This window comes from Hyperolius riggenbachi, chromosome 9 (assembly GCF_040937935.1).
Source record: "Hyperolius riggenbachi isolate aHypRig1 chromosome 9, aHypRig1.pri, whole genome shotgun sequence".
Classification (NCBI taxonomy): Eukaryota; Metazoa; Chordata; class Amphibia; order Anura; family Hyperoliidae; genus Hyperolius; species Hyperolius riggenbachi.
Window position 1 is genome coordinate 175893167 of NC_090654.1, and position 16899 is coordinate 175910065.

The 16899-nt window shown below is 41.2% G+C and overlaps 1 protein-coding gene across 14 annotated transcripts in view; it reads left to right on the forward strand.

Annotated features, from left to right (window-relative positions):
* The window catches only part of SLMAP (sarcolemma associated protein), a 238908-nt gene that overhangs the window by 151768 nt on the left and 70241 nt on the right, over positions 1-16899 (forward strand). For all 14 annotated transcript variants that reach the window (XM_068253726.1, XM_068253727.1, XM_068253728.1 and 11 more), the window contains 3 exons: positions 96-167; positions 7416-7556; positions 9964-10101. In XM_068253726.1, the coding sequence (XP_068109827.1) occupies positions 96-167; positions 7416-7556; positions 9964-10101 (351 nt within the window). The remainder of the gene's footprint in view (positions 1-95; positions 168-7415; positions 7557-9963; positions 10102-16899) is intronic.

Genomic DNA, 16899 nt, shown 5'->3' on the forward strand with positions numbered 1-16899 from the left:
TTGTATACTTTGTTTTGCATAACATGAAGCAGGACAATAGTTATATGTACTCTCAATACATACATATAGTTAATTACATATTTTTTGCATCCTAGGCTTTAATAGATGAGGACCGACTTCTATCACGATTGGAGGTTATGGGGAACCAGCTCCAGGCCCTTTCAAAAGTGAGTGGACATTGAGCACATCATGCTGAGTCAGTCTTTATTTACAGTCTTAAGGTGGCCATACATCTGTAGATTTGGCGGCCGATCGACCATGCTATTCAATAATTATAAAAAATCGGTGCTGCCAAAAGCATGCCTAGTTGACTATGCAACCAATTTTGGGCTGAAATTGGTTGCATGCATCGATCAAACATGCTGGAAAATCTCGGGCCGACATGCTCGATTGGGTGTGAAACCGTAATGGTGTACAGTAATCGCGAACGCAACAGAAACCCCCAGCTACATCTGCCCAAATGTAGATTTACCCCACAGATACTCTACCTGTCTGTAGTCCGCCATTGTGTCCACACTCCTCTTCTGGATTCGCACCCCAAGTGTCCACACTCTTCCGGATTTGCGCCCCGCGTGGTTCCCGGGAACCACGTGGGGCATGGAAGAGGAGTGCGGACACACCGGTCATGTAAAGTAATGGGGGGAGGGGTTACATCTACATATGGGGGAATGCAGCCGGGGGCAGTGAGGCAGCATCACGAGATGGATTCATGGAAGTTTTCATGCTGAAATTGATCAGGAATCGGCCTGCAGTTTATGGCGACCAACAGATCTCTCTCTGATCCGGTTCTGTCAGAATGAGATCTGTCTATTGGTCGATCGCTGCCAAAATCGCTAGATGTTTGGGGTAACTTAACTCTCTCATTTCCAATCTTGTGTGTCATTGTTGTGTTTTGACCTCAGTGTTACCTAGCTAGAGCCCTGTTTTGCTTTTCCACTTTGCTTTTAAAATGGTGAACTGCCCATCTCCGTACTAACTCTATATTTGACTCCCCTTCTTTCTGGTTTATGCCCCTACTATTCCAATAAAAAGTCCTTCGGTTACTAATGACCTCCAGATAGAAAAATCCTAAGGCCAGTTTGTCATACTCCACGACCTCTCCTTTGCCTGTGACTGTCAATCATTTTCTGTATCTCCAGACTTTCTCATCACTAGGCATCAAGAGCCTGATGCATTCTTGGATTTCCTCTTACCTGTCTGGACATTCCTTCATAGTCTCTTATGTATTATTAAAGCGTACCTGAAAGGAAATAGTTGCTTAACTCAGAAATCCAAAAGGCCCTGGTCGTTCAGAGGCTTCCCAGACCCACATGAAGCCCTACTGTTCCAGAACAGGGTCCCTGTAATCCTATTTTGGAAAAGCTTGTTAAATAAGTTTCTTGTTTTTCCTCCACCATGTACCAAGTGCATCTTGACTGGGTATGCATGAATAAGGTCCGCACATGCCCAGTTGACGCAAAGCACTTGTCCACGGAGGGAAATAACTGTGCATGAGCAGCATAATTCATGTGCACGTCCATGACCAGTAGCATCACCAGAAGAGAAGCACTGCACTAGAACGAGGGGCTTGAGGAGAACCACCTAGAGGCTTCCAACTACAGGTAAGTATCTTTTATACCGCCGTCGCCCATTACAGGTTTGCTTTTACTCCTCACTTTCTGTTGGTGCATCACAAGCTTGTTCTTGGACCCCTTGACTTCTCTCTTGTAACTCCTGATTTTCAATGTAGTTTGTAGATGCTTGATCTCCTAGCTTCTCCGACTCCTTTATATACAATTACTGATAATCAGTATGATATCGCTGCACCCAATATTGGTACAGTACTTGCTAATGGCCAAAGCTGCAAGCAGTGTCCACTGTGTAGGCAGATAAACCGTTATATTTCCAATGCTGCTGCACTTACAATCCTCTCAGGTGTCTGACGATACAACATGTAAAAAAAAGAAGAGATACACAAACATAGGGTGTACCATAAAGATAGAACACCCTTTGTGCCACTCCACACACTCCCAGAAATGGTGTAAGTGCCCAGCCACAAACAGAGATCGCAACCACAGCTCCCTACGGAGTGGCCGCTTACCCTCAACTTGCTTTCAAGCGTAGTCTCTGGCAGCCATTGCCCTCACAAAACAGATCCTGAGACCAGTATAAAAAGTATACATAGCGTAATCCTATTTATTGAACACTTAAAATCCCTGCTATAAAATCTACTTACACTGTAGCTACTTGTAAATGAGCATATCATACTCCACCGCAACATCAGCATGTCCGCCGGCCCGGTATAGGAGACAGTCCTCGCTCCATAGCGTGTGTACGTGTGTGCGTCCAAGCGGAGCTTGGACGTACACATGCTACGGAGCGAAGACTGTCTCCTATACTGGACCGGCGGACGTGCTGATGTTGCGGTGGAGTATGATATGATACGCTCATTTACAAGTAGCTACAGTGTAAGTAGATTTTATAGCAGGGATTTTAAGTGTTCAATAAATAGGATTACGCTATGTATACTTTTTATACTGGTCTCAGGATCTGTTTTGTGAGGGCAATGGCTGCCAGAGACTACGCTTGAAAGCAAGTTGAGGGTAAGCGGCCACTCCGTAGGGAGCTGCGGTTGCGATCTCTGTTTGTGGCTGGGCACTTACACCATTTCTGGGAGTGTGTGGATGGCAAAAAGGGTGTTCTATCTTTACGGTACACCCTATGTTTGTGTATCTCTTCTTTTTTTACATGTTGTATCGTCAGACACCTGAGAGGATTGTAAGCGCAGCAGCATTGGAAATATAACGGTATATACAATTACTGACTTTCTCTGCTGTTTTTGTATTCTTGTCATGTCCATTTCACAAACTCAATATGATTAAAACTAGCACGATGGAAATAATTATTTACATTTCTTTCCCAGTAGTCAGAATAAGGCTATGCTCACACTAGATCTGCTGCCTCACTGCTTCCCAGAATGAATGTCAGCAGATCTACAGACATGGACCTGCATTCACCTTTTTTGTTTTCACTACGTGCAATTCCAACCTGCATGATTTGTTTTCTGACAGCAGATGTGCTGCCATTCATCAATAGAATGGCACACATCCACTCCCCAGTACAATAGACACTGCAACAGACCTCCCAAGCGACACAGCGTATTTCTACTATTTAGATATGCCACCGTGCAGCACAGTTTAAACTGAGCCAAAGTATAGAGAGCACCTCAACAATCCCAACTCCTTTTGCAACTGTCTGGACGTCGAACTTTCTTTGGGCGTAATTAAAACATAAAAATCCAGATACTTAGAGCCTTCCCTCTCCTCTCCCTTTGCCCTTGGTGCAGCACTAGCTTCCCCGTTTGAATCCTCCATCGTGGGGGACTTCGTAAGTCTTCGGGAACAAAGTCCTGCCGAAGAAAGGTGGCTCCATACTGCGCACCCCCCAGTGCATGAGAGAGGGCCTTCGCGCGTGTGCAGTATGGAGCGGCCCGTCTTCAGGAGCACTTGGGCTCCTGAAGACTTTTAAGGCCTCCCTTCGGCGGCCAAGACAGCAGTATTTGACCAAATTGGTTGAATACTGGAACGGGGACCGGGAGAGGAGAGGGAAGGCGCTATAGGACCTCGAACCTTCCCTCTCCTTAGGTAAGTATCTGTGTTTTTTTTTTGTTTGTTTTTTACTCCCAGTGACTTTAAGCCTCACATTATCTAATTAACTACTTCTTGCAACCTTGCCCTTAAATATATTTTCCAAATACAACTCTTCCTCACTCAGAGGTTACTAAAATATTTGTGTTTGACCTATTCATGCCCCTCTTGACTACTTCAACATTCTGCTTTCTAACTTGCCAAAAAAAAACAAAAAAAAAAACTGATGCTTCTCCAATTCCTATTGAATGTTTTCTTACCTCATACGCCTTTACTCCTGCTCCCATTTTGCCAGCCCATCCTCTGGCTGCCAGTTACCCAGAGGATCCAGTTCAAACATCTAACCTTCTCTCACAAAGTTCTCGAAGTTGTCCCCTTTATACATTTCATCACTCCTTTTCACATACCATCCCTCCTGCATCTTTCATTCCTCACATGAAACCTTCCTCTCTTCGATTTTGATCACTTCTCACTATTTCATCTAGGACTGCTCATGAGTTTCACCCCTCCTTTGGAACACTTCCACATTGCTTCAAAACCTTCAAATGCACTCTTAAACACGTCTCTTCAAACAAGCATACAATTTGACAGTCTCTCTTCAGACATGTATCCAAATCTGCATCAGATGTCAAAAGACTTGCTGCCTCATCACCTTACCTAGTGTCTCCACCCCACACTCTCTAGATTGTAAGCTTCCAAGGGCAGGGGACTAACCCTAATGTTTGTAGTGTTTGTGTTTCTCCTACAAAGTGAACATTTACTTTTGTTTCTGCCAGTTATACCAATACTTTATCTATGTAGTGTTGTACTTGCATTGCTGGATGTTCTCATTGTACAGTCTATGGACTAGATAGTTACCCTTTTACTACATAGATTTAGTAAGATTGTACAGTCAAGATCGTATCATTAGTAGGCAATTTTTGCCTAATAAATTAAGGATACAAAAAATCCTTTTATTGTGTTGTTAAATTCTGAAACTGAAAAAGATTTATTTTAAGATAGACCCGTCTAGCTGGCATTTTTTTGTTCCATGTTCAGTTCTCCTTCCCAGTGGCCTGTGACCAATTTAATGATTTAAATTGAGTGACTCTTCCAGCTGTACAATGGGTCACAAAGTCTCCACTGCTGTACATAATTTCACAGTTCAGCAGCTCAGAAAAGGTGCCTTGATCAGATGAGCAGTTGTGTAAGCTGAATCGGTAGAATGTTCAAATCACCATATATTACTTAAAATGTATTTTGTACCGAATATGTTAAATGGCAACATGCTGTTGTAATCTGTTGTATATTGCTAGCTACACAAAAATATAGTGTTGTATATTGTTTGTCGTATATTGTTCGATACACACTGAACAAACCGCATAGGGGCAAGTTCTCCTGTGCAACGATTTGGGATTGTTGTAGCTGTTTTAGAGAAATGTTCCATGAGTAATCTATAGTTTTTTAACACTCCGTATGAAAAAGTATGCAAAAGTCATTATTAATTTTCTAGTATGCCTGCCTGCACCACTCAACGCAGAAACAATAGTGGCATAACCAATTTAAAATCTTATCTAGATCCATGGCAAAATGTGCTGGGCTTGGATTCTCCTTGTCCCTCTCCTCTTTAAATCAGTTGTTGTAGTACCCTCTGGTAGTGGAAATGGCCAGAGCAGCCATTGAAGGAACCTAGCACTGGTCATGTGTCCACACACAGGGTGTAGGTAAAAAAATAAAGTTGTAAACAGTTAAAGTAGACTCTATAGCCCCATTTCATTGAAAAACTGCAAATGTAAGTTGATAATTGTGTTTTAGTTAAATATGTTTATTATGGATATTGGAAACCAATATACTGTATTTTTATATCGTCAAGATAAGTTTTCACAAGTCTTAGAAATATTACTCATATTTTTAATACCATAGTTGGACTTGTTGGGTCCATTTTGGAGTGTTTGCTGTTTTCTATAGGCAATGTAGCTTTGACTCCTCAAAAATACCTCCTGCGAGATCAAATATTTTCTTGTTGCAGCTCACTCGGCTGTAGCAACTATATGTGAAACAGATCTCTGAAAGTACTTAAAGGGACTCAGAGCTGAAAAAATAAAGATTTATACATACCTGGGGCTTCCTCCAGCCCCATCTGCCTGGATCGCTCCCAGCTGCCATCCTCCAATGTCTGCAGCTCCAGCACCAGATCCCCGCACTTCCGTCAGGAGAATAGCGCCCTCTACTTATCTCTCCAGCGGCTGCTGGAGAGATACGCAAACAGCGCACTTGTCTTACATTAGACTAGCTCCAACTGCCAGAAGTGCGGGGACCCTGTACTGGAGCTGCAGACATCGGAGGATGGCAGCGTGGGAGCGATCCAGGCGGATGGAGATGGAGGAAGCCCCAGGTATGTATAAAATCTTTTTATTTTTCAGTTCTTGTACACTTTTAAAACAGCCTTAATTTCACCCATCCCAAAGAAATCCAAAACTCTGTTTCAGATGGACCTTTTTTTTGTTCTAGAAGCCATTATAACCTATGCCGGGTGTCTTTCTTTTTCAACTGAAGTGATAGAAAGCCTCAGTATTTTTTTTAAGGGTAATGCAACCATTTACTCTAAGGGCTCAAACCCACTAGTAGCCTTTTCTAAGCGCTAGGGATTTGAAAAAGCTCTTGCCAATGCAATGCCACGGGCGATCTTTATAAAATCACATCACTCAAGTGCGATCACACCCATAGTATTACATTAGCAAGAGCTTTTCAAATCACAAGCGCTGAGAAATGGAGCGCTGTAATAACCACGCAGGAGATTGGGTGCAGCCACCATAGACCGTAACAGGAATTCCGGCTATAGCAGGGCTCAGTGACTGATTTAGGCGCTGTCAGAAGACTGAGCACAAATCACTACAAGAACATTGTAATTTGGCCGCCAGCAATAGCTGGAAGCTGAATTAAAGCTTTTCCCCACTATCCATGGCGGCCTGGAGGGGGAATAGTAATTAGTGCCATCGGGACTTGTGCAGGAGCAGGGTAAGCTGTTAATCGGCTTTCCCCTGCGCCAAAATCTCCCGGCGGCTATGTTATCAGTGCACCTTAAAAATGGCTTAGTAATGTACTGCTAGTGGGTTCCAGGCCTAAATATTACTCTGTCTGTGCCTCTACACCTAGTTATCGTAACACAATCTTCTTAACTCTATGAACTGTTCCTCCCTGACTATATATACCATAGCCAAGTTGGAGAACTGGTACCAGACCATCAGCTGGATTCAGCTTATTTATCCTAGCATTTTTATTCTCTGCTTTGCTGGTGATCAATGTCAATACCATCCCTGGGGCCCCAGATAATTAGTCTGGTATTATATTATAGAGGGTACCAGCTGCTCTTGATTTTAGATTTTTGGGTGTGAATATGATGGCTTGAGGGGAGTGGGACTTTTTTTTAGTTCATGGGAGGTTTTTGTTACACTTCATAAGAGTCTTTTCAGTGTATCTGTACCCCTCCTACTTACATGGGTTTAGTTATTTTATAGGTAAAATATAGCAAACCTAGAGGGGGGAATTTTTTTTTTATACACTTTTCTATTTTTTGGTAATGTTATTCAGTGCTACATTCAATGATAATGCCATACCAACAGCTACTTCTAGCTGCATAGACAAGTACTATAGTCAGCTACAAATCCTTGCATTATATTAAGGCTGTTTGCATCTAGAAAAATGGTTCTACAAAATTATCTTCTTGATAGAAGTAATTGTTAAAAATTTCCCCAGATCAAGTGTAAAAGGTCTAAAACTATGTTAAAGAAATATACCTTTTGTTTGCAGAGTCAGACGGATGATGGCATTCGGAAAGAGCTGATAGCATTACAAGAGGACAAACATAACTATGAAACGACAGCCAAAGAGTCTTTGAGGCGAGTTCTGCAAGAAAAGATCGAGGTGGTTCGGAAGCTGTCTGAAGTGGAGGTATTCACCTGGTTCCATTGAGAGCTCTCGCTGGAGAAAGCACTTAGCTGTTGGAAAAATGGCATAGAGTACATTGAACTCTGTTCACTAATCTGCAGCCAGGTTGCCTTTTGACCTGTGTTTAGGCCTTGCAACTTGGGTCACCCACATTGACCTTCAGGATAGTTTCAGGCACCTAAGTGTGTACAGGTGTCCTCCAACATTTGCTTGCAACCCCTTAGTGATTGGACATGCTGGAAAATCATGCCTGATTGTTCTGTGCTTCTGTAGGTACTGACAACTTGTTCCTGCCCTTTCCAGAACACACAGAACAACAGAGCCAAACATCATGTTTGTAAGGGGAAATGCCATCTGAAACATAATTTCAGAGGACTATTATTACAGGTGTATACTGGCCTTTAGGGTAAAAATAATATGCACATAATTCAAGTTTGCATGCAGTTTGGAATTGGGCCAATGAAAATCAACAAGAATTTGATTCCCGGTAGTTTTAATTACCCAGTACTAAACTGAATACAATTTGAATGAAATGTGCGTGCAAGATGGAATTATTTGCATCATATTGACTATCTCTGCAAGTTAAAAAAGAAAAAACAGATGGGCATATACAGAATTGGTTTCTATGACTGAAGCAGTCCTGACACATTCTAGCAAGGACGATGTTGCAGAGGTGAAATAGTATATGCAGTACCAAGGTAGTAGAATTTGATTTTATCTAGTGCAGTTTCACCCAGGTTAAAGATGTAGTTGGATGGCAAAGCCATCAGTTTTGCAAAACAATTGCATCCTTAAAAAAAGCTTAAATACGCATTTTGGAGAGTTTCATTAGAATTGCTTCAAAACACTTGAAAGTGATTACATGAGACTTACAGATGACCTCCAAAGTATATACTAAAATCCTGCAGCCTGCAAGTAAAAGAAAGTTATATTTACCCGAAAAGCCTTGTCCCGCGATGCCGTCCTGAAGTCCCTGCATCACACGACTTGCAGCGCCTGGCCCCGCCTCCTCTGCCAGGAGAAAACCATCAAGCTATTTTAAATAGCTTTGCGGTTTTCTCTGCGAAGAGAGAGGAGGTTGGGCCAGGCGCTGCAAGTCGTGTGATGCACGGCATCGCGGGACAAGGCTTCTCGGGTAAATATAACTTTTTTACTTGCAGGCTGCTGGATTTTAGGATTTACTCTGGAGGTCTGCTGTAAAAAATATTTTTTTTTCTAAAGGCAAAAATATATCAATACCAATAGCAGGCAAATGAAGCTCTTATTTTTACATCATCTTCTTGTCACTCATCTGTAGATTTGGTACAGAAAATAGAACAAGGGGAGGCATGCATTTTGTCTAAAGGAGGGGGTTGTGTTTTTACTCAATGTTAGGGCGTTTTGGAATTCTCATCATGTAACCTGTAGATTTATTTAAAGATGTCCCAAATATTACCAGGATAAAAAAGAAGAAAAAAAGAAGAGTGAGACTGAGCTAGTACTAAATTGACTAAATTAAGGCTGTGTATGCATCACGTTGGTTCATTTTCTTGCCTACACTACTGGGTAATGAAAGTGTAGACATGTCTCTCATGTATAATCTTCAGGCTCTATCCCAGTGTGGATCAAGCTTATTTTAGTAGACAGTGCCATAGGGATGTCCATAAGTGTTCAGCGTATAGATGACTTAGAACAGTACATGGAACTTTACGAGAAAAAAGGGGCTGAATCTTTATTTTATTTTAAGTTCAGTTTTCAAACTGACCAAAAAACAAAATCACTTAGTCACACATACCCTATTTGAAATTGCATATAATTATTGCAGTGAGGCTTGGTTCACACCAAATCTGCACATTTTCCAGTCCATTCCTGTCCTCTCATCAGTTTTGCATGAGTTTCCTATTAGTTTTACCTGATCGGAAATGTTCACCTTTTATGTGTGAACACAGCCATAGAAACACATACAAAACTGATACCAACTGTCAAAAACTGACAGGACAGAACTGGACACCTTTTTTATGTGAAAACCAAGCCTACATGAAATAATTAAAAAACTTATACAAATAATGCAGCATTATAAAAACAAATGGAAATGTGGTGATGCTGCAGTTCCTGGGATCAGATAGTATCCCATCCTCTTAATCCATGTACGACGGCTAAATTATACTTTAACTTACTGTATAAGAAACAAATATATTTTCCTATTAAAAAAAAGTCTTCTAACCCAAAACCAGTTATTAAAATGAAAAAGGAAAGCAATAAATCATACATAAGGAAGAGAAGATGAGTAATATAGACAAGACTGGTAAAGTAGAGAAGGCTTTGCTTCCTGCCGTGGTATTGATAGCGGCTGGCTTAGTTATATAGACTGTCTAAACATTTGATTTGTAAATGGATAGTTTGAGTCTTATGGTTTGTCTGACCATTGCAGAGGAGTTTGAGTAACACGGAAGACGAATGTACACACCTGAAGGAGATGAACGAACGGACGCAGGAAGAGCTGCGGGAACTGGCTAACAAGTACAATGGAGCAGTAAATGAAATTAAAGATCTTGCTGACAAACTAAAGGTAATTCAATGCATTTTTTTATATATAGAATTGTATTTAAAGTAACCCTGTCATGATAAATAGTGAGACTGCTTTTATTGACTTATGTATTTTTTGAACCCAAATAACTATGTAACCTTGACTATGATGTGTGTGTATATATAACTATTAAATTGCCTGACTCTTTGGCTAGGTGCGTGCACGCTGGATTGCAAATCAGAACCTTTTCCTGCAACAGAGACCGAAATGGACATGTTGACGGACCTTATGCTATCTGAAGGATCTAATCAGATGTCAGTTTTCAACATATCTATTGTCTCTATTGTAGTAGCAGACCACAAAGTCCTGCTCTGCTTGGCTTTTCCAGACCTCGCAGGGAAAACGGGCATTTCTGCTATGGTCTCCAATGCTGTCCAACGGACACCAAAACACAAATAGATGGTCACAGCGGATCATTTATTGGTTCTGCTGTGACAATCCTTGTCATCAATCCAGCGTAGTGTTTTGGGGTTAAACAGTTCTTGGGACCTTGCATGGATGTTATATTGTTGCAGTAATTTATAGAGATCTGATTTTATATGGAGATTATGGTAATTAAATGCCTGATCTGGTTTGAGAATGAGATCTGTTGCACAATGTAACTATCATCGCATCTGTACAACCCCATTTTATTTAGAACTCATATTATTATATTCACGGTCCCAATTTAGAATATCTGTGCTGGCCCCACTTATCCACATGGAAGCCAGAAAGCAGTAATTTGCTGGTTTCCAATCAAATTCCACATCAGGTGACACTGCTGTCCAATTGGACTGAAGGCTGTCACCTGGGTATGCGTCCCTATCTGGCCCACAGAGACCTCTACATCATTTTATGTATACTCCTCTGCATGTATGCCCCCCTGCAGTCTGAAGTATGTTGACCCGGCCCTCGACCCAAAAGGTTTGGGGACCCCTGTACTAGAAGAATATAGAAAAAAACAGAACTCTGAGACTTTCTATGCAAAACCTCAAAAATAACCTGAACAGAATGATTGGCACCTTATCAGAACTTACAAACTAATTGTGATTATGGAAATTGGATGTGGGAGGAAACCGGGTGCCCGATGGAAACCCACACAGACACAGGGACAACATAAAAACTCCCTGCAGATTCCCTGGGATTCAAACTGGCGGCCCAGTGCTACAAGGCGAGAGTGCTATTCACTATACATTTCATCTTGCAGATGATTTAGTTTAGATTTTTAGTTTAGTTATGCAATAAATGGTTTGTTTTAATTATAGTTTTAAAATGCAGCATATCTACTAGGTAGTATATAACTGCTGTTAAGCAGATGCAGGAGGGAGGTGGAATATGGTGTAAATGAGGCAAGGGTATTTCCCATCTGCCATATGGGACATGGTAGGGTTGTGTTTCACTGTTATAGGGAAGAGTTATGCAGCTATGCTCACTGTTATATACAAACCTGTTATAGGGATGCAGCTATGCCCACTGTTACTGTTATATGCAAACCTTGATTTGAAAATGAAATTGTGGATGTCTTGTTTACTTTCATGTGGTTAGAATTATTAATGTGCAGTTTACATTTTCGATTAGATAATTATGGCATAGTTTTAAATAAGCTTAGGAAGTAAAGAGTGGAGCGTATGTTTGCAATCTGTCTGCCTTAGACCCTGAGGATCAGAAAGGCTATCTGATCTGTGGAACCCCATATGTCACAATTCCTTGCATCTGGTCATGTCACCGGAATGTGACCAGCAGGTCATCGACCACCCGTTGGGACTTTCCCTTAGCAGGTGCAGAGGGATTAGTTTCCTCTTTATGTTGTTGGATATTTATAGCTCTGCACAGTGGGTGTTTGCTTTATAATGACTCATTAAACCTATGGAAAATATTTGTAGTTATAAATAAGGATATTTCTTAAATAGACTCTGTAACAAAATTTTCAGCCTTATTTCTTTTATCCTATAAGTTCCTATACCTGTTCTAATGTGGTCTGTCTTACTGCAGCCTTTCCTAGTTGCACAGTGGCTGTATTATCTCTGTTATCTAATCTAATCTTCTTTCCTTTGTTGGCTCAGGCAGGAATGTGCTACTCTGCTGTGATAGGATAGAAATTATGCACACCCTCTCCACGCCCCCTGCAGGCTCTGTATGAGTCACAGAGTGAGCTTCTCTGAGCCTGTCACATGCTGGTTAGCAGCCATGTTCTTTGTTCGTAAACACTACCTAAAACTGGCAATTACAAGCCAGGATTGCAGCAGGTAGTGGCAGAAACCGCAAAGAGGGGCCCAGGAGAACATAATGAATAGAATGGTATGCTTTTTATTGTAAGAATTTTAGAGTACAGAGTTTTTTTTATCAGAGTAGTAGATTTGGTTAAAGGGAACCTTAACTGTAGGGGGGAAAAAATTCACTTACCTGGGGCTTTCCCAAGCCTCCTGCAGCCATCCTGTGCCCGCGCTGGTCCTTCGGTGCCCTCCGGTCTCCCTCTGCGGCTAAGTTTTGTTTTCGGCCGACTGCCAATCGTCCTCCGGCAAAGTGTCCACTTGTTCCGCATTCCCCGTCGTAAAGAGCCATAAAGCGAGTCCGCATGACTGAATTTCTCCCCCCCCACAGTTAAGGTTCCCTTTAAAGCGGACCCGAGATGAAAAACTAAATATAACAAGTGACTTGTCTATATATCTTATCTAAAGTTTAGATAGTTTACACAGCAAATCTATCTTCAAACCGCTTCAACAGTATATTAATATTTTTTTCCTGTGATACAATGGGAGCAGACATGTTTTCTGCTTGTCACTATTACACAATTACACACACAGGCAAGCTTATCTGTATCTAGGCATGCTAATCTGCATATTCTGTGAAAACTCCACTCTTATCTCCTCCATTACACAGGCACCTGATCTGTATCTGCACTGCAGCTCTCAGATTGTGAGAACTCTGCCTCTGAAATATATAGCTTCTAATGCTGGGAATACACGTTTCGTTTTTGCCTTCGTTTTAGCCTTCGTTTCGATTGTGCCTTTTGTCCTTTTCGTTCCCGAAATAATCGAACGTACGGTTAATATCACCACCCACGGTTTCGTTTTTTTTCGATTCTGATGGTTTCGTTTTTCCAATAATCGAAGGCTGCAAAGAAACGAAACGAAAATCCCTTTTTACAGGGACGGACTAACATAAACGAACATATAATCGATCTGAACAGCCATCAAGCCTACCAATGGCTCGATTAGATGGATAAAGAGAGATAATATCAAACATGTTCGATCACTAGTCGTTTGTTTTTGGGGTCTATTAATCGAAACTATAATGAGATTATGACTATTTTCACATACGTTTTCAACACTCGATTCGTTTACTGAACGAATCGAAGGCTAAAACGAAGGCAAAAACGAAACGTGTATTCCCAGCATAAGGGTACAATGGTTAATTTGCATATATTCAGCAGTGGTGCCTGGGAGACATCTCGAGCTCACTCCAACCTGAATTATCGCAAATTCTTTCTGTTTTAGGAAAGCAAACTTTTGTTTTTCTTAACATCTTAGTAAGGGGGCTTTTAGGACCATTGTAGTCCCTTACACACCCCAATGAGTTCTGGGTCACCATGAGCTTGCTGGTTAGTCTGTGCCTCTCGGATTTACAAGCCCTACTCCATAGAGCCAAATTAATCCATGCCATGCACTGATGAGGATCAAACAATCCGAAACAGTCTGTATGCATGTTGGATTATTATGGCTCTGTACATATTAACAAGCTGACACATCATTGCATTCCAGCGGTTCTGGAGGTGTGTTTAGCTTCTAATCGTACAATGGTTAATTTGCATATATTCAGCAGTGGTGCCTGGGAGACATCTCGAGCTCACTCCAACCTGAATTATCGCAAATTCTTTCTGTTTTAGGAAAGCAAACTTTTGTTTTTAAATATATAGCTAGTAACACCATTTTCACCTGCCCAGACTGAAATCCCACAATCCCTTGCAAGCGCCAAGGCACTCTGGAGAAGCTGTGGGTGTGGCTTGTTTAGTTTATAGGGAATTAGAGTATTAAAACAAAACAAAACAAGTATTTGGCTTGAGGAATGCCCTATAAACTATATGTAAGGAACACAATTATGCAAGGAGTAAAAGTTCATCTCGGGTCCACTTTAAGTAATGCAAGAATACAGTTTTTTTTCTCTTACTTTGTAACATGAGAAAGTACCAGCTTGCCATTGTTTTCACTCACCTGCAGCAACAAGAATGCCAGTGCCCGTCTCCGCTAGCATTGAGAAATAATAAAGCCAAACTGAATCCTGGCAGCAAGAGTGTTACCTGGGCTTCCCCAGTAATCTGAATAGCTTTGCAAGTCTTACCAAACACCAAAGAAAATGCTCACTGACAAACAGCACTCTGCCACTTATGTAGTCTGCAGACTTCTTGTCAGCCAATAAGAAGTGCAAATACATTACACCTAGTCTGCAATACTCAATTAAGCAGAGGCTGTGCAATACAGCCAATCATCGGAGAGGGCTTCAGTAACATATAGACAAAGGCTATATGCCAGCAGGGGGCACCAACGTGCAGGAATCTCCCTCTCATCCGCCCCCCTCCTAACTAACCTGTATAAGGAGCTACAAATGAAATAAAATATGCAAACACTAGTGCACATGACAGGCCGGGGCCCCGAGCACTGCCACTTCTCGGGACCCCAAAACCAGCATGTAACACAATAAGGGGGCGCAGGCAAGCCCTGGAGCTGCCACCACCAGCTTTACAAGTCTTACCTGCTAAAACATGATTTTTAGATGGAACCTTAAATCTCCCCTCTTCAGCCAAGCATGTAGTCTTACCCAGCCACCAACCACCACTTTTTACACAGCTCCCTTTACCTGTTGTTCTGCTCCTTAGACTGCAAGCCCTCTTGGGCATTGCTCTATATATATATATATATATATATATATATATATATATATATATATATATATATATATATATATATATATATATTTTAATTCTTTATTGAAAATTTTAACCAGCATACAGAGTTAATAGAAATAGCAACAAGAAACAGAAGAAAAACATCCATTACAGTATATAACAGGCCTCTTGTTACAAACTTATGCAGACAAAGACATCACTTGAGGGTATTTATATTATATGAATCTTTTGGCTAAAGATCAGGTGACTTTACAAGTTTTCCCTATGCTGGGTTTTTAAGATAATCTGCTTTGGAAATTATCTTTCTGATACAATTGTGCCAATAATGCCAATAAAGAGGAAATTCAGCCTAAACGAACATACTGTCATTAAGTTACATTAGTTATGTTAATTAAATAGATAATATAATCTCTTACCCACCCTGTTTTAAAAGAACAGGCAAATGTTTGATTTCATGATGGCAGCCATCTTTTTGGTTGAAAGGAGGTGACAGGGAGCATAAGACACAGTTCCAACTGTCCTGTGTGCTGATCACCCCTCCCAGTTGCTAGGCAACGTGAATAACAACATAGGAAATCCCATCATGCTTTGCACAGCATCAGGGGAAAAAACCCGGGCAAGAAACACCAAGCTTTTTCCGTTCTGCTGAGTAGATTTTTAGTCCGGGGGTTCACTACATAACAAGAGATCGAATATAAATCATAAACAAAATGTCCCATATTTATTACTGCTGTGTAACCTGTTACATATTTCCATCTTCTTGTGCGATGCATTGTGGACATGTTCAGTTGTCGTCTATCTGTAACCTATTGCCTTGTAACTGCCTGTACTGTGTGTTCTCTTTTGCAAAGTGCTGCGGAAAACACTGGCTGTATATAAATCCATAATCCTCTTTACTGGAGGGAAAACCTTACATGCAGTATGGGTACAATGGATATCTTTTCAGAGTCTGGCAGTCAGTTCAGTGACAGCGGGTTTCACCTAACTGGACCAGGTGCACCACTATCACAATAAATTGTAAAAGTTTAAAATTGATGCGTACACTTGTGGTGGTGCAGAGAAAGAAACACTATAAATTTATTTTTTCTATGTCATGGTCACTTACAATATGCTGTAAAAATCTGACAGGTTTTGGACTAGTTCATCTCCTCATGGGGGATTCTGGGGCTTTCTTTATTTTCAAAAGCACTTATTGACCATTAGCTGCACAGTCCGACTGCCAAAATAGTATGCAACTGGGTAGAGAAACTGGTTAGCATCTTTGTATAAATCCATTTCATAGAGCTTTATGTAAATATCCCCAAGAAGGAGTTGGACTAGTTCAAAACCTGTCATATCTGTCACATGTTTACTGCATTTTAAATTTTACAATTTTTGGTGATAGTGGTCCTTTAAAGGGGCACTGGCGATAAATTGTAAAATTTAAAATATGTGCAAACATAAATAAGTATGTTTTGTTTCCCAGAGTAAAATAAGCCTTAACCTTCTTGACGGTAACCCCGAGCTGAGCTCGGGGCCAGCCGCCCCGGAGGATTTCTCAGGCCCTGCTGGGCCGATTTTCATAATTTTTTTTTAGAACACGCAGCAAGCACTTTGCTTGCTGCGTGTTTGGGTCGATCGCCGCCAATGCTGTTTCTGACCATGTCCATTCCTTCATGACCACCATGTACCCAACCTCTGATGGCTTCTTCCAGCAGGATAATGCACCAAGTCACAAAGCTCGAATCATTTCTAATTGGTTTCTTGAACATGACAATGAGTTCACTGTACTAAAATGGCCCCCACAGTCACCAGATCTCAACCTAATAGAGCATCTTTGGGATGCGATGGAACGGGAGCTTGCCCTTGGATGTGCATCCCACAAATCTCCATCAGCTGCAAGATGCTATCCTATCAAT